Raw genomic sequence first — 27,231 nt, 5'->3', positions numbered from 1 at the left:
CTGAGACCATGGTCCTCAGTCGGAAAAGGGTGGAGTGCCCTCTCCAGGTTGGGGATGAGATCCTGCCCCAAGTGGAGGAGTTCAAGTATCTTGGGGTCTCGTTCACGAGTGAGGGTACAATGGAACGGGAGATCGACAGGCGGATCGGTGCAGCGTCTGCAGTGATGCGGACTCTGTATCGGTCTGTTGTGGTGAAGAAGGAGCTGAGCCGAAAGGCAAAGCTCTCGATTTACCGGTCGATCTACGTTCCTACCCTCACCTATGGTCACGAGCTATGGGTCGTGACCGAAAGAACGAGATCCCGGATACAAGCGGCCGAAATGAGTTTCCTCCGTAGGGTGTCCGGGCTCTCCCTTAGAGATAGGGTGAGGAGTTCGGCCATCCGGGAGGGACTCAGAGTCGAGCCGCTGCTCCTCCGCATCGAGAGGAGCCAGATGAGGTGGCTCGGGCATCTGGTTAGGATGCCTCCTGGACGCCTCCCTGGTGAGGTGTTCCGGGCACGTCCTACCGGGAGGAGGCCCCGGGGACGACCCAGGACACGCTGGAGAGACTATGTCTCCCGGCTGGCCTGGGAACGCCTTGGGATTCTCCCGGAGGAGCTGGATGAAGTGGCTAGGGAGAGGGAAGTCTGGGCTTCCCTGCTTAAGCTGCTGCCCCCGCGACCCGACCCCGGATAAGCGGAAGAGAATGGATGGATGGATGGATGGATCTTAACAAATAATTACTGCAAATAGGTGAATTATTGTCAGCCATAGCTACAGCTCACGCAGATGCTTTATCAGACAATAAACTCATGGTGAAGGTTACTCTCAAAGTATCTGAAACATAATTTTAAGGCTGCTGCTCAAAAACAAGTGAGCACTGGTGGAGAAACTCCCTGACCCTAAAACTCCTGAGAACCTGACTGCAGTGGGAATGAAGAGTTCTCGGGTCTGGCTGGGTACGGTGGCTAGAAGAACTGGAACTGGAAGCTGAGTGGCAAGCTGACCCAAGCTTTCCAGCTCTATGGAATTTGATGGTACTAGGTTTGAAGTGGCCCTTGCATAAGTTGATAGCAGTGGCAAACCACCTCCACTGGTTTGCAACTGCCCTAAGCACCTAGTCGTGGCACCAGCGATAGCAAGGGCTTGTGAGCACCTACCAAGTAAATGTTCCAGGGATCCCCGTGATGGGGACAGGATGCTGTTCCAGTTTTACTCCAGACATGGAGGTTTCCCTTGACATGGATGGACATCATAAACAGCCTGTACTGAAAATCTGATGTGTTGGATGTTTGGTTTCCAGGTGTTGGACCAGGTGATTTTTCATTGAAGAACATTATCCCATTGAGTCAATGCTACTTGCTGCCCCATTTCCACCATCCTGCTAGCTTCTATTTCCTCCATGCCCACCCACACTTCCTCCTGAATAAGGCACTGATAATCTTTTGCCTCAGACATTGTCCCTGGATACCAGCTGATGACAACTTTGGATCTCTGGATTCTCTGTAGTGCAATACCTCTGGCAATCCTTCAGCGAGGCCATTGATTGTGAGTTGCAGGATGTTGCTGGTGCCATACAGAGCAGAGCTACTTAGGCTGTGTGGTACACCAAGCCATCTTCGCAGGTAGCTACTGATCTCCCTTTCCATGTACTCGACTGTTGTTATAGGTACCGCGTGCACTAGCAGAGGCCACAGGACCAGGGGCAGGATGTAGTGCTGGTAAATGCAAGCCTTTAACCTTCCTGGAAGAATGGTTTTGTCAGTTCAGCTAAGCCAGTCATGGAGCTCTTTAATGGTTCTCTGGATTTAGGCAGAGTTTTTCAGGGTACAGTCAAAATACTTACAGACACATAACTGGCTGCTCTGTAATGGATGGGAAGGTGACTCCTGCCAATGAGAACTGGAACCTGTCCACTACTTTCCCTCTCTTGAGCACTAGAGACCTTGATTTTACTGGCTTAAAGCTCATCCTTGCCCAGGTTATGAGCTTCTTTGGGCTGTGGAACATCCACGTGGATGGCTGAGATAGTGCAGCCTGTTACGCCTTTCTCAAGCGGGTGCCAGTCTGATGTATCTGACTCAGCAGTGACTCTTAGCTTGAAGTTGTTGTAGTATCACAGACCAGGATAAGGTCTGTGATTTTGCTGGAAACATTATGTCAGTGAAGGGCGAGTTCTAAAAGCTTGTTTGGGATGGAGCCATATGCAATGGCGAGATCAAGCCATAGAGCAGTGAGATCCCCTTTCCCTTCACATCCTCTCTGATGAGTTGTTACCACCGTGTGTTCCACGCAGCCAGGCACTCCAGGGACTCCACCCTTCTGAACAGAGGTGTCAATTTATCTGTTCTTCAGGAGAAACAAGATGCTGAAGAAAATCTTGCCTTCAACACTTCGCATAGAGATGATACAAAACTAACTGATGTCCTTAGAGTCCTCCACCTTAGGGATCCACACTCCCGCAGTACACCTCCACTGGTTTGCAACTTTACCCCTATGCCAAATCACCCTCAGGATATTCCACAGGTGATGAAAGAGTTGTGGACAACGCTTATATACAGCATATGGGACTCCACTGGGGCCCATGTATGGGGCTCTACTGGGGCAAAATCCTCTGTGGCTTGAGTGCCAGTTCTCCCTCTGGGTCATTCAGGATGTTGTACAAAAAGGAGTTCAATCCTCGGCTCAGCAGACTAGGCTGCCACTGCGCTTATCGCCCAAGAGCTTCTTTGTGAAAGTGAAGGGGTTAGAGATGAATGCGGCCCGCTTTCTTGATCTTTCTTTCCCCCACCTTCGGTGCAACTCAGCTTTGTGCAGTGTCGTTTCTTCCTTAAGATGTTGCACAGCTTGACAAGCGGTTGCCTTTCGTCTTTGCTAGCCACCTTGTACTGCTGTCTGAGGCTTCGAAGTTCTTGATGCAGTTTGTGGATCTGGGTGACTCCGCAATTCATTGTGAAATTGGGCTTGATGTTACTTCCCTCGATATGGCCAAACCTCTCAGCTGCATAGCTGGCTATGACTGTCGTCATAGTCTCGAGCCACAGTTGCACTCCTCTTTGGTAGTGGCTTCCAGGAGCTTGCTACATCAGTGTCAAAATGTGACCATACTGACTCTTAGCTGAAGGCCACTTGATCTGCTTCTGTTGGACTATTCTGCAATGACTGTAAGGCCCTACTGCTTGCAGAAATGTAGGGACCGGAGAACATACTGCAACACACAGGACCTGATTCTGGTGAGACGCAGGAGGAGCCCTGCCAGGAGTCACCCAACAGAGTCCAGTCCTGCAGCTTAAACTTTAATGAAACCTGAAAACTGAAATGGAAACCAAGACTATCACATAGACTGAAAAAGACAACCTGGCAACAAGACTAAGAAAGGACTATTTCACAGGAAAACCAGTGAAACCAATCAGGTGCGGGGCAGACAATACCACTATGGGGCGGCAGTGGCTCAGTGGTAGAGTGTGTAGTAGAGCGGGTCGTCCAATGATCTGAGATCCACTGGTCGATTCCCGCTCTCGGCCAAAAAAAACACCAGGTGAGCTGACAGTGGGAGGTGTCAGCTCACCTCCGGAGCACTGCCGAGGCGCCTTTGAGCAAGGTGCAGTCCCCCTTACAAGTTGCTCATTTGGGGCGCACCAAGCAGGAGCTGCCCGCCATTCTACCTCCCTCTGCATGCGTACAGGCCCCCTGTGTGTGTCTGTTTGTTCATGGCCTGTACACACTAACATATCCATGTGACTTGAATTGACTAACTAGGGTTAGGGTTAAATGAAAAAAATTTAATTAAAAAAAAAAAAAATTGTGGGAAAATCACATGAAGTGGGAACGTTGGGGCCTGAAACAAAGTGCGTTTGGGACTCCCAGCATTTGTTTTTATTTTATTGAGTTGGGCTGTATTTCCTGTAAGTTCTTTTCACTGCTATTATCTGTTAGCTCATATCTTTTATCATGAGCTAAAAGGATACAAGCACAACTTGACCTTTCCAGGCAGCATGGTGATGCAGTTGGAAGCACTGTTGCCGCACAACAAGAAGGTTCCAGATTTGATTCCTTTCTGTGCGTTTTTTGTGATGTGTCTGTGTATTCTCCCTGTGTCTGGGTTCTAGCTGAGTCTTACTACTTCCTCCCACCTCAACAAAATGCAACTTAATTGAACCAGTCACTCGAAAATAGTCCATAGGTATGGACGCCTGTGTGCGTACTTGTCTATGTGTGGCCCTGCGAAGCAGTGAGGATGCATCCGAGGATACACGTCGGATGCATATTGGGGCAAAATAAACACAGTCAATTTTTGAAAATGGAACAAATTGTATTTTATTGCACATAAAAACCAAAGACATGTTCACCAATTTGATTTTTAACTCAAAAAAGTTTGCCATAGGCTTCTAACATAACTATATAGTTTGTATCACTTATGCCATTCTTCAAAGGAGTTTTTCAAAATAAGAAAGTGCCACGTAAAATGCACGAATCGCAATACATGTTTGCACCACCTGACAAAATGTGCAAATCACGGTGTATGTTTGCATCACATGCCAAAATGCATGAATACATGCATCACCGCTTGTACAATGGCAACTACATGGAAAAAAACACAGCGGCTGCCATCTGATTATAAGAAGCCATTTGAACTGCTTGTCTTAGATAAAAGGGAAACATTCATACCTCCAGTTTTCTGGTGTCAATCGGCTCCAAATAATAACCGGAAGACACTTTCACATCTATACTGTTGCGTAAATATGCGCACAGCAATCCATGTGACAGACTTTATTTGTTAAGAATGGTTTAAAAAATATCCTGTGATCTGATCACGGGGGCGAGATCATAGGGCTATAAGGGTCAATACAAAAATGTTTTAAACAGTCTATACGAGTGGGAGAAAAGGTAATACAGATATAAGGTGGGTAATAGTATGGTATAAATGTTTAAATTACAGTAAATGATCAAATAGTGTGTCGCTTTATCGCAGAATTGTATTATTTGCTGATGGTCCTGGAATGCTCTTAACTGCGAGTAACATGGGATGACAATAGTTCGATGACTTGGATGAAGGTTTATATAAATTCAAAACAACTGCTGGGACATAGAATGGTTGATGTGGAGTGCCATTACAAAGTGCGTCCTCGGTCTTTACGGTAAATGTGTTCCAGGAACCGCATGCGACTAAGGAATTCGAGATAGAGACGGCAATTTCTTTATCTTATTATTTCTGGTAATTTAAATGTTTATGAACCCTCCCCACACTGATATTAAACCAAGGTGGTTGGTTTAATATCAGGTAGACATACTGGTAGAGATACTCCCCATACTGATATTAAACCAATGTGGTTTAATATCAGTATGAGGAGGATTCATAAGCGTTTAAATTACAATAAATAATAAGATAAATTAGATCGCGATCTCGATTGTGAATTCCTCAATCACATGTGGTTCCTGGAAGGCTTTGACCACAAAGACCAAGGGCACACTTTGTGGTTTTACAGATGTGTATTACCTTTTTCCACACTCTTATCAACTGTTTAAAACACTTTTGTGTCTCATGAATGTCTGAGTCGGAACGAGCCCACTTCTGGATGCCGTCAACCAATAGAATGCGCATATGGTATCACGTGACTGCCAACCAAAAATTCGCAATGATGTGGTGTAACAATGGTTGATGCGCAATCGCACGAGGGCACATTGTATTTTCAATGAATTCATTAAATCTTATTTATTTTACTACCACAAAAAAAAAGCAATATATGAAGTTTAGGACAAATGTAGAAACAAGAGGGCAAAAGCCAGTGTCTTATTGTGCCGATCCCAAGCCTGGATAAATACAGAGGGTTGTGTCAGGAAGGGCATCTGACGTAAAACATTTGCCAAATCAGCATGCGAATCGAAAGTATGACTTCCATACCGGATCGGTAGAGGTCCGGGTGAACAACGACCGCCATTGGTGCTGTTCACCTACAGGGTGCTGGTGGAAATTGGAATACTGTTGTTTCGAAGAAGGAAAGGAGGAACGTGTGTTCGTAGGAAGAGAGAGAAGAGGAACACCAAGAGTATAGGACAGAGTAGGGACATTTTAGGAAGGAGTTAAAACAGGCTCTGGGTGGTCAGGAAGTGCTTCCAGATGACTGGACAACTACAGCTAATGTGATTAGGGAAACAAGTAGGAGAGTACTCGATGTGTCATCTGGAAGGAAAGTAGATAAGGAGACTTGGTGGTGGAATGAGGAGGTACAGGAGTGTATACAGAGAAAGAGGTTAGCTAAGAAGAAGTGGGACACTGAGAGGACTGAGGAGAGTAGACAGGAGTACAAGGAGATGCAGCATAAGGGGAAGGTAGAGGTGGCAAAGGCCAAACAATGGGCTTATGATGACTTGTATGCTAGGTTGGACAATAAGGAGGCAGGGACTGATCTATACAGGTTGGCAGGACAGAGAAACAGAGATGGGGAGGACATGCAGCAGGTTAGGGTGATTAAGGATAGGGATGGAAGTGTATTAACAGGTGCCAGTAGTGTGATGGGAAGATGGAACGAGTACTTTGAAGAGTTGATGAACAAGGAAAATGAGAGAGAACAAAGACAAGAAGAGGTAGCTGTTGTGGACCATGAACAAGCAAATATTAGTCAGGATGAGGTGGGACTTCATCAGGGATCAGCTTTGAGCCCCTTCTTGTTCACTATGGTGATGGACAGGCTGTTAGACGAGGTTAGACAGGAATCTCCATGGACTATGTTGTTTGCAGATGACATTGTGATCTGTAGTGAGAGCAGGGAACAGGTGGAGGAGAAGCTAGAGAGGTGGAGGTTTGTCCTTGAGTGGAATGAAGGTTAGCCTCAGTAAGACAGAGTACATGTGTGTGAATGAGAGGGACCCAAGAGAAAGAGTGAGGTTACAGGGAGAAAAGATCAAGAAGATCGAGGATTTTAAGCACTTAGGTCAGCAGTCCAGAGCAATGGAGAGTGTGGAAAGGAGGTGAAGAAGCGTGTACAGGCAGGATAGAACGGGTGGAGAAAAGTGTCAGGTGTGATGTGTGATAGAAGAGTTTCAGCTAAAATGAAAGGAAAGGTGTACAAAACTGTGTTGAGACCAGCTATGTTGTTTGGTCAAGAGACAGTGTCACTGAGGAAAAGACAGGAGACAGAGCTGGAGGTAGCAGAGATGAAGATGCTGACGTTCTCTCTTGGAGAGACCAGGATGGATAGGATCAGGAATGAGTACATCAGAGGAACAGTACATGTTAGAGATTTTGGCGTTAAAGTCAGACACAATCAGACTGAGATGGTTCCGACATGTCCAGAGGAGAGATAGTAAATATATTGGTAGAAGGATGCTCAGTTTTGAACTGCCCTGCAGGAGGCCCAGAGGAAGACCAAAGAGGTTTATGGATGTAGTGAAAGAGGACCTGAAGGTAGGTGGTGTGAGAGAAGAGGATGCAGAAGACAGGGTTAGATGGAGGCAATTGATTCGCTGTGGCGACCCCTGAAGAGAAAAGCTGAAAGGAAAAGAAGTTTGGGACACAGTTTTCTGAGTTCACGTGAATCACTCCTCCACATCTATCCAAATAAGTTTGGTAACCCCTCAGACTACATCTATATCATCTGCACGTAGTGTTTCTGTAGCCAAATTTGGGAAGAAGGAACCACTCAGAGAACTGCCACCTTATTGTGGTGAGGGAGTTGGAGTGCCCGAATGATCCCAGGAGCTATTTTGTCAGGGGGCTTTATGCTCCTGCCAGGCACTGGTTCTTAACCTTGTAGGAGGTACTGAACCCTGCCAGTTTCATATGTTCACTCACCAAACCCTTCTTTAGTAGAAAAAACATTTTTTTCTTCAAAAACTAAGAGATAGGTATATATTTTACTGGTGTATTTGATGAATTGTGCATTATTGTCACCTTTTTCAAAGAACAAAACCAAGACAGTGCATGAACTCACATGAAAATTACCCACCTGCAAATCAGTGTGACTTCTGCTGTTGTTATTGAGAGACCAGTTCAGATATGCGTGGCTTCAACTTGGCAAGTGCTACTCTTATGTCATTTTCACAGCAAAGTCTGCTTCTTTTGTTTTCCATGCAGCTTACGGAAGACTTCCGTTATTTTTGCCAATGTAGTGTTGCTCAACTTGACATTGCAAATCATGCAGAACACTGACTCCCATCACGTTCCAATATGCAGTACATGTAAATTCACGTTGCACATATTCGTCTGACCACTTTCTTTTGCTTAACATACTGCAGTTACTGTGAATTAAAATAATAAAGTAACGTACGATTATGACAGGCATAAATCGACTACTAATTGCGCAAAATCCCATGTAGCACAGGTAGGCTAATCAATGTAGCCTGATCACCTGCAGCCAGTGATGGCTAAGGGGGCGTGTCATCACGAATTGACACGATGTGTCAAACGTACACAGTGATTCATGTATGTTCAGCAAAAACACCCGACAAATCGTGTTGGATGTTTTGTTTCTTGACCTCCATCTCTGCCGAACCCCTGAGACCGACTCGCCGAACCCCTAGGGTTCGATCGAACCCAGGTTAAGAACCACTGTGTTTGGGTCTTCCTTGGAAAACATGTCCTGGTTGACGGGCCAGACTCAGAGCAGTAACAAAACCCCTATGGCAAGAAAATATCAAGGACCGTGATGTTGCCTGGTATGGCCCCAACCAGGAGCAAGGCCCGGGGTTGGGGCTCATACACGAGCGCATGGTGGCCGGGCCTTTGCCCACGGGGCCCGGCCGGGCTCAGCTGGGAAGGACAACGTGGGCCCAACCTCCGGTGGACCTACATCATGGGCTATCCAACAGACAGACCCCAGTATTTCCGGATGGGTGACTACAGTGCACCCTCACGCATTCGAGCATGAATGATTGCGACTACACCTCATTGCGGATTTTTAGTAAGCAGTCACGTGATACCGTACGCACATTCTATTGGCTTACGGTATCCGGAAGTGCACTTTGTTCTGTCAGTCTCTGACTTTCATGAGACACAAAAGTGCTTTAAACAGTCGATAAGAGTGTGGGAAAAAGTAATACCGATAGAAAGTGGTTTAATATCAGTATTGGGAGGGTTCATAAACGTTTAAATTATCGTAAATAAGCTAAATATATTGTAACTTCGATCGCGGATTCCCCAATAACGTGTGGTTCCTGGAATGCACTAACCGCAAAGAACAAGGGCGCACTGTATTTGTCTTCTATGATGACACGGGGGTTCCCCAGAGGACCCTGCTCTCCACCCTTCTCTTCATCCTCAACACCACAGAATTTTTTTTTGTCTGCATGTATTCTCATAGTTTAACACCATAAAAGGGGGTCAACTTGAGATCAATGCTCATTTTAGTCTTGTAGCAAAATCTTTCATATATGACCATCACGTGTCCTCTCTGGGAACTAAGTTGTCAATCTTTATTAGACTTTTCTATTGTGGACCGGAGAGGGAAGTGCTGCACCTTTCTGTAGTCATAGGGGAACCAGACAGAGAGAGAAAAGTCAACCAGGGTAGTTGATAGACAGGCAGTGCTGTTAGAGTGGAACAGACTCGCGTAAAACAGTGCAGAAGATTGTGATGTCTGAAGAGAAAAGAGACTCATCACGTTCTGACGGGACCCAACGGTTCTCAACAATTGGAATCAAATTGCATGTGTGACGGAAACCAACATCCAGAGAGGCTACCGAGAACCATGTATACCCAGAGACCGAGAGTAAGCAGCGGCTGCCACATCAAGGACAAGCCCAGGGGGCACGGGGTAAGTAAGACCACCAGCCACCCACCATCCACTACACACCCCTGGCCAAAGGAAGAGACAGATAACACAAATATCAAGACTCACCATACATGCAGGGTTTCAACCTCAAGTGCAGCACCCTGAGGATGTACAATAAGCAGAAAGAGGAAGGCCACGGACTGGTGAGTATCAGTACTACTGTCCAGGATAAAACATTGACAATTCAAAAGTGTATCAGCAAGATGGCCCCAGAAGATGAACTGCTCAGTGAGTGCCTCAGACAGCAGAAACCTGAGGAGAGAGAGGTGGAGGAGCAGACAAAATGGAGGGACAAGCCCCTACACGGCAAGTACCACCATCAGATAGAGGAAGTGGCTGATAACAGACAGCACAGAAGTACTGATCATGGCAGAACAAGAACAGGCCTTAAGTACGAGAGCAATAGAGGCCAACCTCCACCACAGTAGATCTGACCCAAGGTGCAGGATATGTAAAAAGCCTCAGAGACAGTCCAGCATGTGGTAGCAGGGTGTAAGATGCTTGTTGGGTCAGCATACATGGAGAGTCGCAACCAAGTAGCTGTGATAGTGTACAGGACCACCTGTACCCTGTATGGACTAGAAGTACCCAAATTCCAATGGGACATACCACCGAAGGTGGTTGAGAAAAACAAGGCTAAGATCCTGTCGGACTTCAGCTTCCAGACTGATAAACAGCTATTGGACAACCAACCGGACATAGTGGTGGTGGACAAAGAGCAGAAGAGAGCAGTGGTGATAGATGTAGTGATACAAGCTGACACCAACATCAGGAAGAAGGAACACGAAAAGATTGAGAAGTATCAAGGGTTGATAGAACAGCTGGAACAGATGTGGAAGGTCAAGACTAACGTGGTCCCCTGGTACAAGAAGAACAGGGCTCGAAATTAACTTTTTGTTCTTGGTAGCACTGGTGCTCCCAAATTTAGAAGTTAGCAGCACCAGCAAAGACTTGAGGAGCACCTACCCAAAAGCAAGGCAGTGACGGAGCGATAGAGACCGCTCCGTCAATCTCCGTTCCGCGCGCCTCTCTCACTCACCCAGGAGAGCAGCCGCAGCTGCGCTCTCATTGTTTCCTGGCAGGACCGTGGTCCTGCACAGACTGTTTCGCGCACATTCTCCGGCACGTCCTCACTCACATCTGCATCAAACAAAGTGTCGCGGTAGTGTGTTCGAGGCTGCACACTCAGCGCCTATGCGTTTTCCCCACATCCACACAAAACTGTATGAGAGACGCTCACCCCGTCTCCGGGTCAGGGGCCAAACTGAGGCACTACCTGGGTGTGGCTTAACTAGCGCATTGTGGTCTGCTGTCAGGTCAGCCCGGTACCTGGACTGAGCCATTTTGGTTATTATTGGATTCTTTTGTATTTTAAAACATCACTAAAATATGTTTTATGTTGCCCTAAACTCCACCATGCCTTTAGTGAACATTTGTTTGTATTTTTCTCGGTCATTTTGCCCTCAGCTTGGACTTCAAGGGATAATTCTGCTCAAAAGATCTGTGCTTTGTTTCATAGTGGCACTTCATGTTACCACTTTTAATTCGTGCTACGTGTTCAGACCATATGACGTAAAATGGTTTTGAACTGCCTGACGGAGGAATAAACATAAATTGTTAAACTGCGGTTTTCCTTGATAACCTCCCTTCGTTTGGAGCTATGCTGTCTCCCTTCTTCTGTGCTCCGCTGTAGCGGTAAACTCACAGCGGTAGCGGCAGCGAGCTGTCTCACTTCCTGGTGCATAGACAGCGCAGGGTAGATAAACGATCTGATTGGCTGAACTGAGTGGCGCTATTACCGGATTAACTGGAGGAGTAGCGCCCACCGTCTGTAGCCGCAAACTGCAAGTAAAAATGCGCCAAGAAAATCTACTCCCGTGAATTTATTATGGAGTGGTCACAGGTCCGAACAGAACCATCACATGGTCCGGATCCGGACCGCAGTCCGCTATTTGTTGACTCCTGCTCTACAGAGAGAGAGAAAGAGTGAGAGAGAAGGGGAAAAAAAGGTGCACCAGATTTTTTCCCCTAGTCATACCGGTATTCCCGTATATATTTAATAGTCGCACTGATAAAAATTTGGGCACATATGCAACCGAAAGGGTCGCAATTTCGAGCCCTGAAAAAGAAAGTCCACTTTATTAATCACCTACGAAGAAATTGTCTTTTTCACTCCACACTTATACGATTACATGCATATACAGTTTGCATTAAACCATGCTCACATACATACATTGTTGTGCCCCTGAACATAACACACTAGGGTACTTAAGGCATGCAATTAGTAACATCAAGCATTACACAGTATATAGGGGGAGGCAGAGTGACCGGTCGTGTGAGCAGCTTGTAGGGCAGACGGTGACTTGCTCAAGCGCGCCTCAGCAGTGGCTGGGACACTTCCCACCGTCAGGTCACACTCTGGAGAATGTCTTGGCAGGAGTGGGAATCGAACTGCCGATGGCTGGGTGATGTCTGGTCTTTAAGAAGTCTGCTCTACCACTGAGCCACTGTCGCCCCAGTGTGTGTGTGTGTATGTGTGTGTGTGTGTGTGTGTGTGTGTGTATATACATATATATATTTGGATAAGCTCACTTGAAAACCTCACGTTGTCACGCTTTAACTCCACCCACTAACTGCCCAACCAATCATGGCGCATCTGCCAGAAGAAATCACATGAACAATATGTCGTAAGGCATCGGGCAGTGAGGCTTTTTGCAGTGAGGCTTTTTGCAGCTCCCTATGACCTGCGACAGCGGATAAACTGGTTAGGAAAATGTAAATGAATGTTAGGAAATGTTACAGGTAAGGACAAGTTAAGTTGGAAGTTGCAGTGATTGATAATTACTCAATGAAACCGATCTGTGTTTAGTACGTTTATTAAATGATGAGAGGTGATGGTTTTCTGTGTGCTGATTTGAGACTCAGCAGGCCAGGAAGCCTCCATCCACCGGCAGAGTCACTCCATTCGTCATGTTACTCTTGTCACTCAGCAGGAATAAGACACTGTTTACCACGTCGTCCACCTCTGCACTCAAACACACAGAGTTAGCATTCAGGTTATTACAATATACATACATACATATATACAAACATATTACCGTATTTTCCGCACTATAAGGCGTACCTAAAAGCCTAAAAGTTTCTCATAAACCCGTAGTGCGCCTTATAATCTGGTGCGTTTTATATATGGATTAATATTCATATTAATATTGGTTAGAAACATGATCGCTGAAAAAAAGCTGGTAGTCTGACCACCAGTCATGCCGCACTCCGCCACCAGAGGAGCACCCTCACAAGGCACTTGGTGCTACACCCTCTTACAATGGTAGTCAAGGGGCGTCACCGAAGTCCCGGCTCTGACTGAGCTGCTCTCAGACGGTAGAGCAGACTGTAGGAGCACCGGTGATTACGTAGCAAAACATAAGGAACTTTCAACAATTCTATTAATAAAGTTTGACTGACTGACTGATCTCAGTATTTCCTAACTATTTGGTGTCGGAAATAACCCACTTTAAACTTAATTGGTCTTAAAAATGCCATTGTGCTGGAATCTAGTGACGGTCCATTCTATTAGTCTGTGGAAACACACGGAGAAACTGGCATAAAGGTGAATTAAAGACCCTCAAAGCTGACCTTCCAGCCTTTTCAGAAATTCAAAGAGGAGAGTCACTGCTAGACAAAGGTGCCAACGGGCGTGCTGCATTGATTTACAAATGTAGTTGATAGCTCTGGGCGGGCGGCGGAGGGGCGCCAGAGGAGTCAGTTTTTTCCAACGCTGGCGGTCTTGTGCCAGCTGCTCTGCATCCTCCACAGTGACTCCCTGTTGTCAGAGATCGCCCACAATGACGTCAAGCCATCGGGTATGGGGCTTGCCTTGAGGTCGTTTCCAGCCTGCGGTCTTAGGGTCAAACTGGAGAATGGCTCTTGTTGGGTGATCAGGGGGAAGGCAGAGGACATGACCAAACCAGCAGGTACGACGTTGCGCCGCCTGGCAAGAAGCTCTAGGCTGGTACGTGCGGGCTCTAAGCACTTTGTTGGAAACCCGCTGGGGCCACCTGATGTTTTCTATAGTTCTGAGAGCCCTGCTATCAAAACCATCTAACTATTATTATTAAAAAAACAGTTGAAAAAAACCCCTCCAAGACAGGTAATTTCGTAGTTTTTGTCAGAGATTCTATATGTAACATGAAGGCTTTGTCAGGGATTATACCTTATACGTAACATGAAGGCAAATAGTAACTTTTAAGAGTTACATTTTTAGCACAGAAGTGGGTCAAGTCAAACAGCTAAAGTCAAGAGCTCATACAGTATTATAAGTAATAGGGTTTGTGCAGCTGTCAGAGGTGCAGATGAAACACCGGGCAAGAAAGATTGAGAAATGACCGAATATGTACACTGCTTGTTTTAGATAGAAAATCACGGAGCTACCTCAATTTATCCCTGAGACGGGCCATTCCTATATCTGTTAGGTGACAGACAAAAACCTGGACCACCTCGGGTAGGTTTAAAGAACTCCCAATAACCATTTAAAACAGAAGAAACTTCTTGTATGAAAGGTTTCCGTGAATAGCCTTGAAAGACTGGCTTAGACAAGCTCTATATTTAAAAGGCTATGAGATGACTTCTGTTATGATTTGGCGTTGTATAAAAAAATTGGATTTGATTTGAATGATCAAAAGATAATAAATTCATCTGATGCACATGATGATGTAGTCAACAGTATGTGCATATAGTCAATAGAAATAATCACATTCAGAATGAGAATACACTATTGATCCCTGGAAGATGTTAGGTAAATTACCTGCAAAGCGGCCGAGGGGGACACGGGACAGCACGGGATTGGCTTTGTCAGGGTCGCTCCAAGCCATGCGCCCCATCTCTGTCATCACCACTGTGGGGTTCACACTGTTCACACGTATCTGATAAGAAAATTAATATGTCAGAATAGTACTGACACCATCTAACAATCTAACATTTTAATTTTATTTCATGTAACTGGTATTAAAGATTTTCAAATGTTCTTAAACATCAAAGATTATGGGGCAATTATTTTTCCAGTCATGCTTTTTCTAATATACAGTATATATATATATACAGTATATATATATATATATATATATACAGTATATATATATACAGTATAAATATATATATATATATATATTGTATATATATACAGTATATATATATATATATATATATATATATATATATATATATATATATATACTGTATATATATAACGCATTAACGTCGTTACTCAAGGTTGATGCGTTCCAGGAACCACCTGCAAAAACGAAATTCTCTGACACACTATTTATTTCAATACTGTTCGTCAGTCTGGAAGCTGAAGTCCCACAGGCTCTTAGCCTTGTTGTTCTCAACCGCCTTTGGTGGTATATACCATTTGGATTTGGGTACTTCTGGTCCATACTGGATACAGATGTTCCTGTACACCAGGGGTGTTAAACTCATTTTTACTGAGGGCCACATCAGTTTTCTTTTTTCTCTGTTATAAAATAAATCCTTTTAATTTGTCAGGTCATTGAACCCACAGAACTCCATCAATTAAGGATCTAACAATCCAATGAATAAAGAAGAATAACATCAAACACAAGTTAGGACATTCAAATTTGTTCAAAATGTTTTTGTCAGAGTTAACATGAGCTGAAATACTGCATTGTGGGAAATGTACTTTTTGTTAAAGAACCCTTTTAATGTATTTATTTTTAGACACTCTGACTTTTTATGCTCTCATGAGCCACATAAAATGATGTGGCGGGCCTCATTTGGCCCCCGGGCCTTGAGTTTGACACATGTGCTGTACACTATCACAGCTACTTGTGCCTCTCCATGTATGCTGACCCGGCTAGCATCTTACACACTGCTACCACATGCTGGACTGTCTCTAAGGCTTCTTTACATAGCCTGCACCTTGGGTCAGATCTACTGACCTCTATTCCTCTTGTACTAAGGGCCTGTTCTCGTGCTGCCATGATCAGTGCCTCTGTGCTGTCTATCAGTCCGGCTTCATCCAGCCATTGGTAGGTCTTGATATCAGCCAGTTCCTGTATCTGACGGTGGTACAGTTGTGTTCAAAATAATGGCAGTCTCTTTAAAAAATTGAGTAAAGCCCAAAATCCTTATAATGGTTTTTATTTCCATGCATTGGCAACACTGCACGTTATATTCTAAATCAAAACATGAAGAAAAAAGCAGAAATTCTTTAATTACTTTACAGAAAATGAAGACAAATGAATATCGGGCTGTTCAAAAAAATAGAAGTGTCTGCATTTTACTTTACAACAAATCAAATATTTACTGTATAAACTGAAAAATATCCAGGATTCAGCATTCCTATTAATCACTAAAATAATATTTAGTTGTATAGCCACTGTTTCTGCGAACCGCTTCACATCTGTGTTGCATGGAGTCGACCAACTTCTGGCATCTGTGAACAAGTATTCCAGCCCAGAATGATTTAGCAACGTTCCATAATTCCTTTGCATTTCTTGGTTTTACCTCAGAAACAGCATTTTTAATGTCACCCCACAATTTTTCTATCGGTTTAAGGTCCGGGGATTGGGCTGTCCACTCCATGACTTTAATTTTGTTGGTCTGGAACCAAGAAGCTGCTCGCTTACTGGTGTGCTTGGGGTCATTGTCTTGTTGAAACACCCATTTCAAGGGCATTTCCTCTTCAGCATAAGGCAACATGACCTCAAGTATTCTGATGTATCCAAACTGATCCATGATCCCTGGTATGCGATAAATAGGCCTGACACCATAGTAAAAGAAACATCCCCATATCATGTTGCTTGCACCACCATGCTTCACTGTCTTCAGAGTGTACTGTGGTTTGAATTCAGTGTTTGGCGGTCATCTGACAAATTGTCTGCGCCATTCTGGCTATTCTTCGATTCATTCGAATGGTAGTCTTCCGTTTTCTTCCGCGTCTCTCTGGTTTTGCTTTCCATTTTAAAGCATTGGAGATCATTTTAGCCGAGCAGCCCATCATTTTCTGCACTTCTTTATACGTTTTCTCTTCACTAATCAACATTTTAATCAAAGTACGTTTTTCATCTGAACAATGTCTGGAACGACCCATTTTTCTCAGGTTTTCAGAGAGAAATGCATGAGCAACATGTGCCGGCTTCATCTTTAAATAAGGGCCACCTGATTGACACCTGTTTTTTCACAGATTGAATGACTTCACTAATTGAACTCCACACTGCTATTTTTTTGAACACGCCCCTTCAATTCATTATTCAATTACACAGACTCAGGAGCATACATATCATGAATGTTGGCTCTGTTGGTTTTCTATGATCCTACTACAGCAACTGGTAAATAATTTGCCAAAAACAGGTTATTCATGTTGGACTACTATTATTTTGAATACAACTGTACATGACGTGTAGGGGCTTGTCCCTCCATGTTGTCTCCTCCTCCTCCTCCTCAGGTTTCTGCTGTCTAAGGCATTCACTGAGCAGTTCACCTTTTGGGGCCATCTTCCGGATGTACTCTTGGATTTTCCAAGTTTCATTCTGGACAGTGGCCCTGATGCTCACTAGTCCTCGGCCTCCCTCTTTCCGCTTAGTGTACAGCCTCAGGGTGCTGGACGTGGGGTGAAACCCTCCATGCATGGTGAGGAGCTTTCTTGACTTGATATCTATGGCTTCTATCTCCTACTTTGGCCAGCTTATGATCCCAGCAGGGTATCTGATGACTGCCAGTGCATACATGTTGATGGCTCAGACCTTGTTCTTACCATTCAGCTGACTTCTCAGGACTTGCCTTACTCTATGGAGGTATTTGGCTGTGGATGACTTCTTTGCGGCCTCCTCATGATTGCCATTAGCCTGTGGGATTCCAAGGTATTTGTAGCTGTCCTTAATGTCTCCTAACCTGCCCCATCGTGTTGACGCTCGCATACACACACTCCAATACACGTGTGTGCGCATGTTGGACTAGCCCAGTGCATCTAGATTATTTTCTGTTACGTCCCCCTAGCAAGAAGAAAACAATTTGCGCGGCAGCTGTGTACCTCAGTGGAGCTACCTTTATAAAAACTGCACAGGTAAATAATATGCTATGGCATTCCCCTCAACTCAAATAACTTCTCTGAATATAGCTTATGCCTGATTAAGTTACATGCATCATATAAAAAGAAAACTGTCCTTCCAACAGGTCTTCAAGGCCATGAATCTTCAACATTTTAAATGTGACACATTTCGCCAGCATGCCAGATCTGTTATTGAGCCCGCAGTCATTCACCACTTGAAAAGCTTGCAAGACTTAATGCCACAATTGCTCAGTTAGGAGAGCCAAGTTATAGTTGGTGGTGACATGAGAGCTGACTCTCCAGGTATCTGCATATCAAAGAATTAGTGAAATTTGTCCAAGATTTTGACATTTGACATTATGAAAGTGACATTATCCTCGTACAAGTACCTGGGTGTTCACCTGAACAATAATCTGGGTGTCTTGAAGACAGATCACCCAGCCATCGTTGGATCGAATCCCGCTCCCGCCATGATATCACTGGAGTGTGAGCTGACGGTGGGAGGTGTCAGCTCACCTCCCAGCCACTGCCGAGGCGCCATTGAGCGAGGCGCCATTGAGCAAGGCGCCGTCCCCCCTACAAGCTGCTCAATTTGGGGCGCATTCCGGCAGCCGCTGCTTGTCACTCTGCCTCCCAAAGTGTGTAGTTTGTTGTGTGTGTTTAACTGCATGCTTACAGCCCACCTTGTGTGCTGTGTTCAGAGGGCCTGTATACTGTTAAAAACTAACACAGAATGTACTGAGTGACAATGTAATTTCCCCTTGTGGGATTAATAAAATATACTTCTTTTTCTATTTGATGTCGAAAATGAAGAGTTGGAACACATCTTTTTCAGGGCACTCAGCAAAATTGGGATCTCAAAACAAAAAGTTTTGGACATTGAGTTGATTCAGGTAAGTGGTTAAAATTCAAATTGTAAAAAGGATCATCATTGACTGAACATAAGTTCTCATGCAGAAGGAGCAATAATCTACATATAATACACCTGACTCAGGTAAATAAACACGAGAACAAGAGCAACAACAACTTTATTGTATTTTTCAGCAGCTAGAGAAGGGAACCCATTCATGTTTAATTTAATTTTAATCAAGACGTGACACGACTAAGCTGATTTTAAGTTTGTTTTGAATTCTTCGGTAACACTGCATGCAGCCAAATGAAGATTTGACTGACTTGATGTAATTGAGCCAATGTCAGGTCTCTCTGTCGACGTCGATGGCTTTTCTTTTTATTTTACTTTAGTTATCTAAGCTGATGTTAGTTGTTTGGTGTTAGCAGGTTGTTAGCTAACGTCATGTTAGTTTTGCAAAACTGTTTTGTATGTTTCTTCAGCTCTTTTTTGAAGAAAAACTTTTTTTTTTTGTGCAATCGTCAGTTTGAATCAGGAATTTCTCCAAACAAAACAAATTATATCATGAGTGAGAATTAAACAGAAAACCTCCCATCCCTGATTACAGAACAGTCCTAACTCAACACGCATTTACTGCTTCAGTAAACGTGTCATGATTAGTCACCTCTGAACAACATGCCTGAAAACTCCACTAAGGAAAACATGAATTCAAAAGCTCTTCAATAAAACAGAACCGTTTCTGCTCCACATCAGATGTCAAAAGGGATTCATTCACACACACACACACACACACACACACACACACACACACACACACACACACACACACACACACACACACACACACACACACACACACACACACACACACACACACACACACACACACAGATGCAGTCCTGTCATTAACAGTCCTGACATTCACTCCTGTTATTTTGGTGTTTTTGTGCTCATCGTTTGCAGAATCTACAAAACAGAAGTGATGAAGGGAAATGGGAGGAGATGAGTGGGTTAGAATTGTTAGAGATGAGAAGGAGTTAGAAGGGGCTAGGGTTAGGAGGGGTTAGAAGGGGTTAGAGGGCGTTAGGGTTAGAAGGGGTTAGACGGGGTTATAGTTAGAAGGGGTTGGGTTAGAAGGGGTTAGAAGTTGACCCATGTCTCTTACCCTGTTTATTACCCTGTCGTTACCCCGTCTATTACCCTGTAGCCGCAAGAGGGCACAAGCCAGTGTTTTATTGTGCAGGTCCCAAGGCCAGATAAATACAGAGGGGTTGTGTCAGGAAGAGCATCCGACATAAAACTTTTGCCAAACCAAATGTGCGAATCAAACCTATGACTGCCATACCGGATCAGTCGAGGCCCGGGTTAACAACGACCACCAGCGGTGCTGTGACCTACAGGGTTCCAGTGGAAATTGGACTACTGTTGGTCGAATAAGGAGAGGAGGAAAATGTGTTCCTAGGAAGAGAGAAGAGAGAGAAGAGGAACGCTAAGAGTACAGGACTGAGAGTAGGGACATTGAATGTTTGGGACTATGACAGGAAAAGGTAGAGACTAGGCTGACATGATGCAGAGGAAGAAGGTAGACATACTGTGTGTCCAAGAGACCATGTGGAAAGGTAGCAAGGCTAGAAGTTTAGGAGTAGGGTTCAAGTTGTTTTATCAGGGTGTAAATAGGAAAATAAATGGAGTTATCTTGAAGGAGGAGTTTGTCAGGAATGGTAAAAAGAGTGTCAGATAGAGTGATGAATCTGAAGCTAGAAATCGAAGGTGTGATTTTCAATGTTGTTGGTGGGTATGCTCCACAGGTAGGATGTGAGCTGGATGAGGAGAAATTCTGGTTGGACTTCGATGAAGTGATGCAGAGCATGCCTAGAAGTGAGAGAGTTGTCATTGCTTCAGACTTCAATGGACATGTTGGTGCAGGAAACAGGGGTGATGAGGTGGTGATGGGCAGGTTTGGTATCCAGGAGAGGAACACAGAAGGGCAGATGGTAGTTTACATTGCAAAAAGGATGGAAATGGTTATAGTGAATACTTTCATCCAGAAGAGGCAGGAACATAGGGTGACCTATAAGAGTGGAGGTAGGAGCTCACAGTTAGACTACGTCTTGTGTAGACAATGTAATCTGAAGGAGATCAGTGACTGCAAAGTAGTGGTAGGCGAGAGTGTAGCCAAACAGCATAGGATGGTGGTGTGTAGGATGACTCTGGTGGTGAGGAAGATGAAGAGGGCAAAGGTAGAGCAGAAGACGAAATGGTGGAAGCTAAAAAAGGAAGAGTGTTGTATTACTTTTAGGAAGGAGTTAAAACAGGCTCTGGGTGGTCAGGAGGTGCTTCCAGATGACTGGACAACTACAGCTAATGTGATCAAAGAAACAGGTACTCGGTAGAGTACTCGGTAGACAGGGAGACTTGGTGGTGGAATGAGGAAGTACAGGAGTGTATACAGAGAAAGTGATTAGCTAAGAAGAAGTGGGACACTGAGAGGACTGAGGAGAGTAGACAGGAGTACAGGGAGATGCAGCATAAGGCGAAGGTAGAGGTGGCAAAGGCCAAACAAGGGGCTTATGATAATTTGTATGCTAGGTTGGACAGTAAGGAGGGAGGGACTGATCTATGCAGGTTGGCAGGACAGAGAGACAGAGATGGGAAGGACATGCAGTAGGTTAGGGTGATTAAGGATAGGGATGGAAGTGTATTAACAGGTGCCAGTAGTGTGATGGGAAGATGGAACGAGTACTTTGAAGAGTTGATGAACAAGGAAAATGAGAGAGAACAAAGACAAGAAGAGGAGCCTGTTGTGGACCAGGAACTAGCAAAGATTGGTCAGGATGAATTGAGAAGGGCATTGAAGAGGATGAAGAGTGGAAAGTCGGTCCTGACGACACTTCCATACCTGAGGTCCTTCCATACCTGGAAGTGTCTAGGAGAGGTGGCAGTAGAGTTTCTGACTGGGTTGTTCAACAATAACTTAGATAGTAAGAAGATGCCAGAGGAATGGAGGAGAAGTGTGCTGGTGTCCTTTTTTAAGAACAAAGGAGATGTGCAGAGTTGTGGCAACTCCAGAGGATTAAAGCTGATGAGCCATATAATGAAGTTATGGGAAAGAGTAGTTGAAGCTAGACTAAGGGCAGATGTGAGCATCTGTGAGCAGCAGTATGGTCTCATGCCAAGAAGATGCAGTATTTGCTTTGAGAATGTTGATAGAGAAGTACAGAGAAGGCCAAACAGAGCTGCATTGTGTTTTTGTAGATCTGGAGAAAGCTTATTACAGGGTGCCTAGAGAGGAACTGTGGTATTGTATGAGGAAGTCTGGAGTGGCAGAGAAGTATGTTAGAGTGGTGCAGGACATGTATGAGGACTGTAAGACAGTGGTGAGGTGTGCTGTAGGTGTGACAGAGGAGTTCAAGGTGGGGGTGGGACTGCATCAGGGATCAGCTCTGAGCCCCTTCTTGTTTGCTATGGTGATGGACAGGCTGACAGATGAGGTTAAACAGGAATCTCCATGGTCAATGATGTTTGCAGATGACATTGTGATCTGCAGTGAGAGCAGGGAACAGGTGGAGGAGAAGCTAGAGAGGTGGAGGTTTGTCCTGAAAAGGAGAGGAAAGAAGGTTGGCCGCAGTAAGACAGAGTACATGTGTGTGAATGAGAGGGACCCAAGTGGAAGAGTGAAGTTACTGGGAGAAGAGATAAAGACGGTGGAGGATTTTAAGTACTTAGGGTCAACAGTCCAGAGCAATGGAGAGGGTGGAAAAGAGGTGAAGAAGCGTGTACAGGCAGGATGGAACAGGTGGAGAAAAGTGTCAGGTGTGATGTGTGATAGAAGAGTTTCAGCTAAAATGTAAGGAAAGGTGTACAAAACTGTTGAGACCAGCGATGTTATTTGGTCTAGAGCAGTGGTTCTCAACCTGGGTTCGATTGAACCCTAGGAGTTTGGTGAGTCGGTCTCAGGTGTTCGGCGGAGACAGAGGTCAAGACAAAACACTGGACACGATGTGTCGGGTGTTTTTGCCAAACATGCACGAATCACTGCGTACGTTTGACACATCGTGTCAATTTGTGATGACACACCCTCCTTACCCATCACTGGCTGCAGGTGATCACACTACATCAATTAGCCTTGCAATCAACTTGTGCTACATGGGATTTTGCACACTCAGTAGTTGATTTATGCATGATGGTACGTCATCTAATTGCTTTTTTAATATTTTAATACATAGTAACTACTGTATATTGAGCAAAAAATGAAAGTTGTCGGACGAATATGTGCAACATGAATTTACATGTACTGTATAATGGAACATGATGGGAGTCCGCGTTCTGCATGACTTGCAACGTCAAGTTGAGCAACTCTAGCAAAAATAAAGAAACGCTTCCTTAAGCTGATGGAAAACAACAGAAACAGACTTTGCTGTGAAAATGACATCAGAGTAGCACTTGCCAAGGTGAAGCCACGCATATCTGAACTGGTCTCTAAATAACAACAGCAGAAGTCCCACTGATTTGCAGGTAGGTCATTTCATGTTCATTCATGGACTGTCTCGGTTTTGTTCCTTGAAAAAGGTTACATTAATGCACAATTCATTATATACACCAGTAAAACATGCAGAAATTCTTCCTTGTTATGACAAATAACTCTATCATTGTTTTATCAGTCTGCACCACCTTATTGCAAAATGAAGCTGGCTTGTCCAAATGTGTTTTTGCATCCCTGAAGGCTTCTTCCACATCATTGTCCTGTTCAGGTTATCCTTGCGCAAAGCATGCTGTATTTTTGAACGATGCACAGTTGCACAATCTGCACCAAGATGATGTTGTAGTTCTTTGGCCGTAACTATTTTTAGTCTTTTAAAATGTGCAGCTTGAACACAGGAGGTATATACAGTACAATCCAAATAAGGGGGATAAAAATCTTCAAATATTTTCAAAAGAGTAACATGTTCATACAGCGTTTCTACAAGAAACACTACTAATATTGAAAACTTAAAGTTCAAGAGGGATTGAGTGGGATAGGTATTTATTAGCTTTACAAGAAAGGGGAGGAGCAGAGGAGTTGCTTTTTAAATAAATAAGTGTGGACCTCTGTCCAATGTGCTATCTATTTCTGATAAGTCCTGAAGATATGTAATGCCTTCTGACTATCTTCATGGCCAGGTGGTATCACTTATGAACATACAGTGTAATTACTTAATTTTCCATGCTTTTTCCTTGTTTTCTCATTGGATTGCTGACAATGCAGTGAATGATGGAGACTTTAATTAATTTTTTATCTCTGTTGACAGATAGATCACCTGAACAATTATCAAACTAAAAACCGATATCCAAACATCTTTTCATTTCCAAATTTGTATCACACAGCCATGTACAACACCAAAGCTTATTTAAAAATTTCTAATTACCACTTTTTTCAGAACAATGCCTGAAACATGGCAGTAAAACATTGTTACTGTTCTCCAACATCTCACCATCAATTCACTGATGCCAAACTTATGTGCAGCCACTCTATTTCCTACTTCAACAGCAAGATCCATTGTCTTTAACTTAAAAACATCAATATGGCTTCCTGATGCAATGCAGTACATACTAGTGCTTGTTACATGCTACTACAATGAAAAGAAAATTCAGTAGTTCACTGTAAAATCTAAAGAGCAATAATATGGGACCGAAGTCACATATTTTAAGTATAAGCATACCTGGTGGGGTCCTAACTCAAGAGCCATCACTTTAGTCAGCATGTCCAGGGCTCCTTTGGTGGCACCTGAAAAATTACAACAGAACACAAAAGCAGCATCAGTGCAACAGAATAAAAACATGGTTACTTCAGTCCAACCCTTTCTGGATCCCTGTCTGTAGCATGACCCACAAAATACTATTTTAAAGTGAAATCTAAAGAGTGAAAGAATATCAGTTTCACTGTCCAGGTCTTTATAAGTGAATAGCATTTAAAACCCTTTAACCATTAGCTCACCTTTAGGATTGTTGTTCAGGTTTATTGCCAAGTTTTACTGCACAGGAAACCTGAAGTAAACATTATCTAAACCTTTTAACCTTTAGGTTTAGAAGATCTTTATGTGAACCCCTTCCACAGGATTTATCCCACACACACACACCCACACACTTTGTCCTCTTGTTGAACTGTAGATTAATTACTTGCACATTCCTTCACAAGATACGATCAACACCTGCTACAAAAGCTCAGCTTTCTAGCTTTTGAAGATGTACCGTATTTTGTGCATCCATGTCATTGTATAAAGAAGTGCAGTCTAATCTCCATCCATCCATCCATCCATCAACAACCGCTTATACGGTGCCGGTTCGCGGGGGCAACAGTCTCAGCAGGGATGCCCATACTTCCCTCCCCCCAGACACCTCCTCCAGCTCCTCCGGGGGGAGCCCAAGGCGTTCCCAGGCCAGCCGAGAGACATAGTCCCTCCAGTGTCCCCTCGATCTTCTTCAAGGTTTCCTCCCAGTAGGACATGCCTGGAACACCTCCCCGGGGAGATGTCCTGGAGGCGTCAGGAACAGATGCCCAAGCCACCCCAGCTGGCTCCACTCGAGGCGGAGGAGCAGCGGCTCTACTTCGAGCTCCTCCCTGGTTACTGAGCTCCTCACCCTATCTCTAAGGGTGCACCCTGCCACTCTACGGAGGAAACTCATTTCAGCCGCTTGTATTTGGGATCTTGTCCTTTCGGTCATGACCCAAAGCTCATGACCATAGGTGAGAGTAGGAACGTAGATTGACCGGTAAATTGAGAGCTTCGTCTTGCAACCCAGCTCCTTCTTACAGACCTACTGTATGCAGCGGCTGCATCACTGCAGAAGCTGCACAGATCCGTCTGTCAATCTCGCATTCCATTCTTCCCCGACTCGTGAGAAAAGACCCCACGATACTTGAAATCCTCCACTTGGCGCAAGGACTCTCCACTGACCTGAAAAGGGTACACTACCCTTTTACGGTCGAGTACCATGGCCTCGGATTTAGAGGTGCTCATCCCACTCGCTTCACAGTCAGCTGCAAACCGTCCCAGTGCACGCTGAAGGTCCAGGTTTGATGAGGCCAACAGGACAACATCGTCTGCAAAAAGCAGAGATGAAATCGATTGGTCCCCAAACCGGACTCCCTCTGGATCCTGGCTGTGCCTAGAAATTCTGTCCATAGAGATTATGAACAGAACCGGTGACAGATGACAACCCTGCCGGAGTCCAACATGCACCTGGAACAGGCCTGATTTACTGCCGGCAATGCGAACCAAGCTCTGGCTTCGGTCACACATGGACCGGACATCTCTCAGCAAAGGGCCCCGGACCCCATACTCCCGAAGCACTCCCCACAAGATACCATGAGGGAGACAATCAAATGCTTTCTCCAGATCATCAAAACACATGTGGACTGGTTGGGCAAACTCCCAGGAACCCTCGAGCACTCAATGGACGGTTTAGAGGTGGTCCAGTGTTCCACGACCGGGACAAAAACCGCACAGTTCCTCCTGAATCCGCAGTTCGACTATAGGTCTAATCCTCCTCTCCAGTACCCTGGATAGATTTTCCCAGGGAGACTGAGGTGTGTGATCCCCCTGTAGTTGGAAAACAACCTCTGGTCCCCCTTTTTGAAAAGAGGGACCACCGCCCCGGTCTGTCAATCCAGAGGTACTGTCCCCGACTGCCATGCGGTGTTACAGAGAGGTGTCAACCATGAAATTCCCAGCACATCCAGAGACTTGAGGTACTCAGGGCGAATCTCATCCACCCCCGGTGCTTTGCCACCGAGGAGTTTGGCAAACACCTTGGTGACTTCAGCTTGAGTGATGGACGAGTCCACCTCTGAGATCTCAGTCTCTGTGTAACACATCTCATTTCAGTTTGTCCATGTAAATAATTAATCTTCAGATCGAGAGACTCTTACATGTGGAGTGCCTCAAGGATCTGTTCTGGGGCCAATTTTGTTTAATTTATATATTTTACCATTGGGAAACATTACAAGAATTAATTTTCACTGTTATGCAGACGATACACAATTCTATTTATCAATTAAAACAAATGAATCCAACCAACCAATGTCCCTCAGTGTAATGGGAATTTCACCTGTGTGGATTTGAAGAGAATAGAGAGGCCTGTTCTCAGGCAACTCTGCTCAGTTAAGTTGTTTTGGTCCATTCCAGTGTGCAAGGTCGCCTGATAAAGATGTTTTTCTCGGGGTATTTGAATGCCTCCTACACTGCCTTCCCAGGTGTAGCGAGGGCTTCCCCACACTGTCTGAGAAACCCCGTCTTCCTCAGACAGTGTGGTGCATTGTTTATTCAGGCGTATAAAAGTAGAGGGTTTCCGGCGCAATGTTAGAGTCAGCTGCGGGTTGCATATGAACGCCCAGCACAGTTGATGCTACTCTACCTGGATCGTTGAGCTCTCCAATTCATGTGTCAAGGTAATTGACTGAGCACATTTGGAATGCTTTAGCTCAACCAAAGAATTTGTGGGTACTGTCCTATGCTCTGTGGAGGGAATGAACGACACATTTGTTCTAGCATCATAGGGGGTCCTGGGACTCAAAGTACATTACTA

At 44.6% G+C, this 27,231-nt stretch overlaps 2 protein-coding genes and 1 pseudogene across 3 annotated transcripts in view; 1 reads left to right on the top strand and 2 right to left on the bottom strand.

Moving 5' to 3' along the window:
• Positions 1-27,231, top strand: part of rac3b (Rac family small GTPase 3b) — a 50,659-nt gene that overhangs the window by 22,106 nt on the left and 1,322 nt on the right. The window lies entirely within an intron of this gene.
• On the bottom strand, positions 1,373-3,010 carry LOC137587871 (uncharacterized; annotated as a pseudogene).
• dcxr (dicarbonyl/L-xylulose reductase) overlaps positions 11,546-27,231 on the bottom strand; it is a 49,616-nt gene continuing 33,930 nt past the window's right edge. Inside the window, exons 5-7 of one of the 2 annotated variants that reach the window (XM_068304514.1) lie at positions 24,366-24,430; positions 14,553-14,670; positions 11,546-12,776 (exon numbers count right to left, since the gene is read on the bottom strand). In XM_068304514.1, the coding sequence (XP_068160615.1) occupies positions 12,673-12,776; positions 14,553-14,670; positions 24,366-24,430 (287 nt within the window). In that variant the 3' untranslated portion in view covers positions 11,546-12,672. The remainder of the gene's footprint in view (positions 12,777-14,552; positions 14,671-24,365; positions 24,431-27,231) is intronic. The other variant, XM_068304516.1, reaches the window with a different exon arrangement.

This window comes from Antennarius striatus, chromosome 20 (genome assembly GCF_040054535.1).
Source record: "Antennarius striatus isolate MH-2024 chromosome 20, ASM4005453v1, whole genome shotgun sequence".
Classification (NCBI taxonomy): domain Eukaryota; kingdom Metazoa; phylum Chordata; class Actinopteri; order Lophiiformes; family Antennariidae; genus Antennarius; species Antennarius striatus.
Note: the sequence above shows the minus strand (reverse complement) of the source record. Positions and strands in the feature narration are given on the sequence as shown.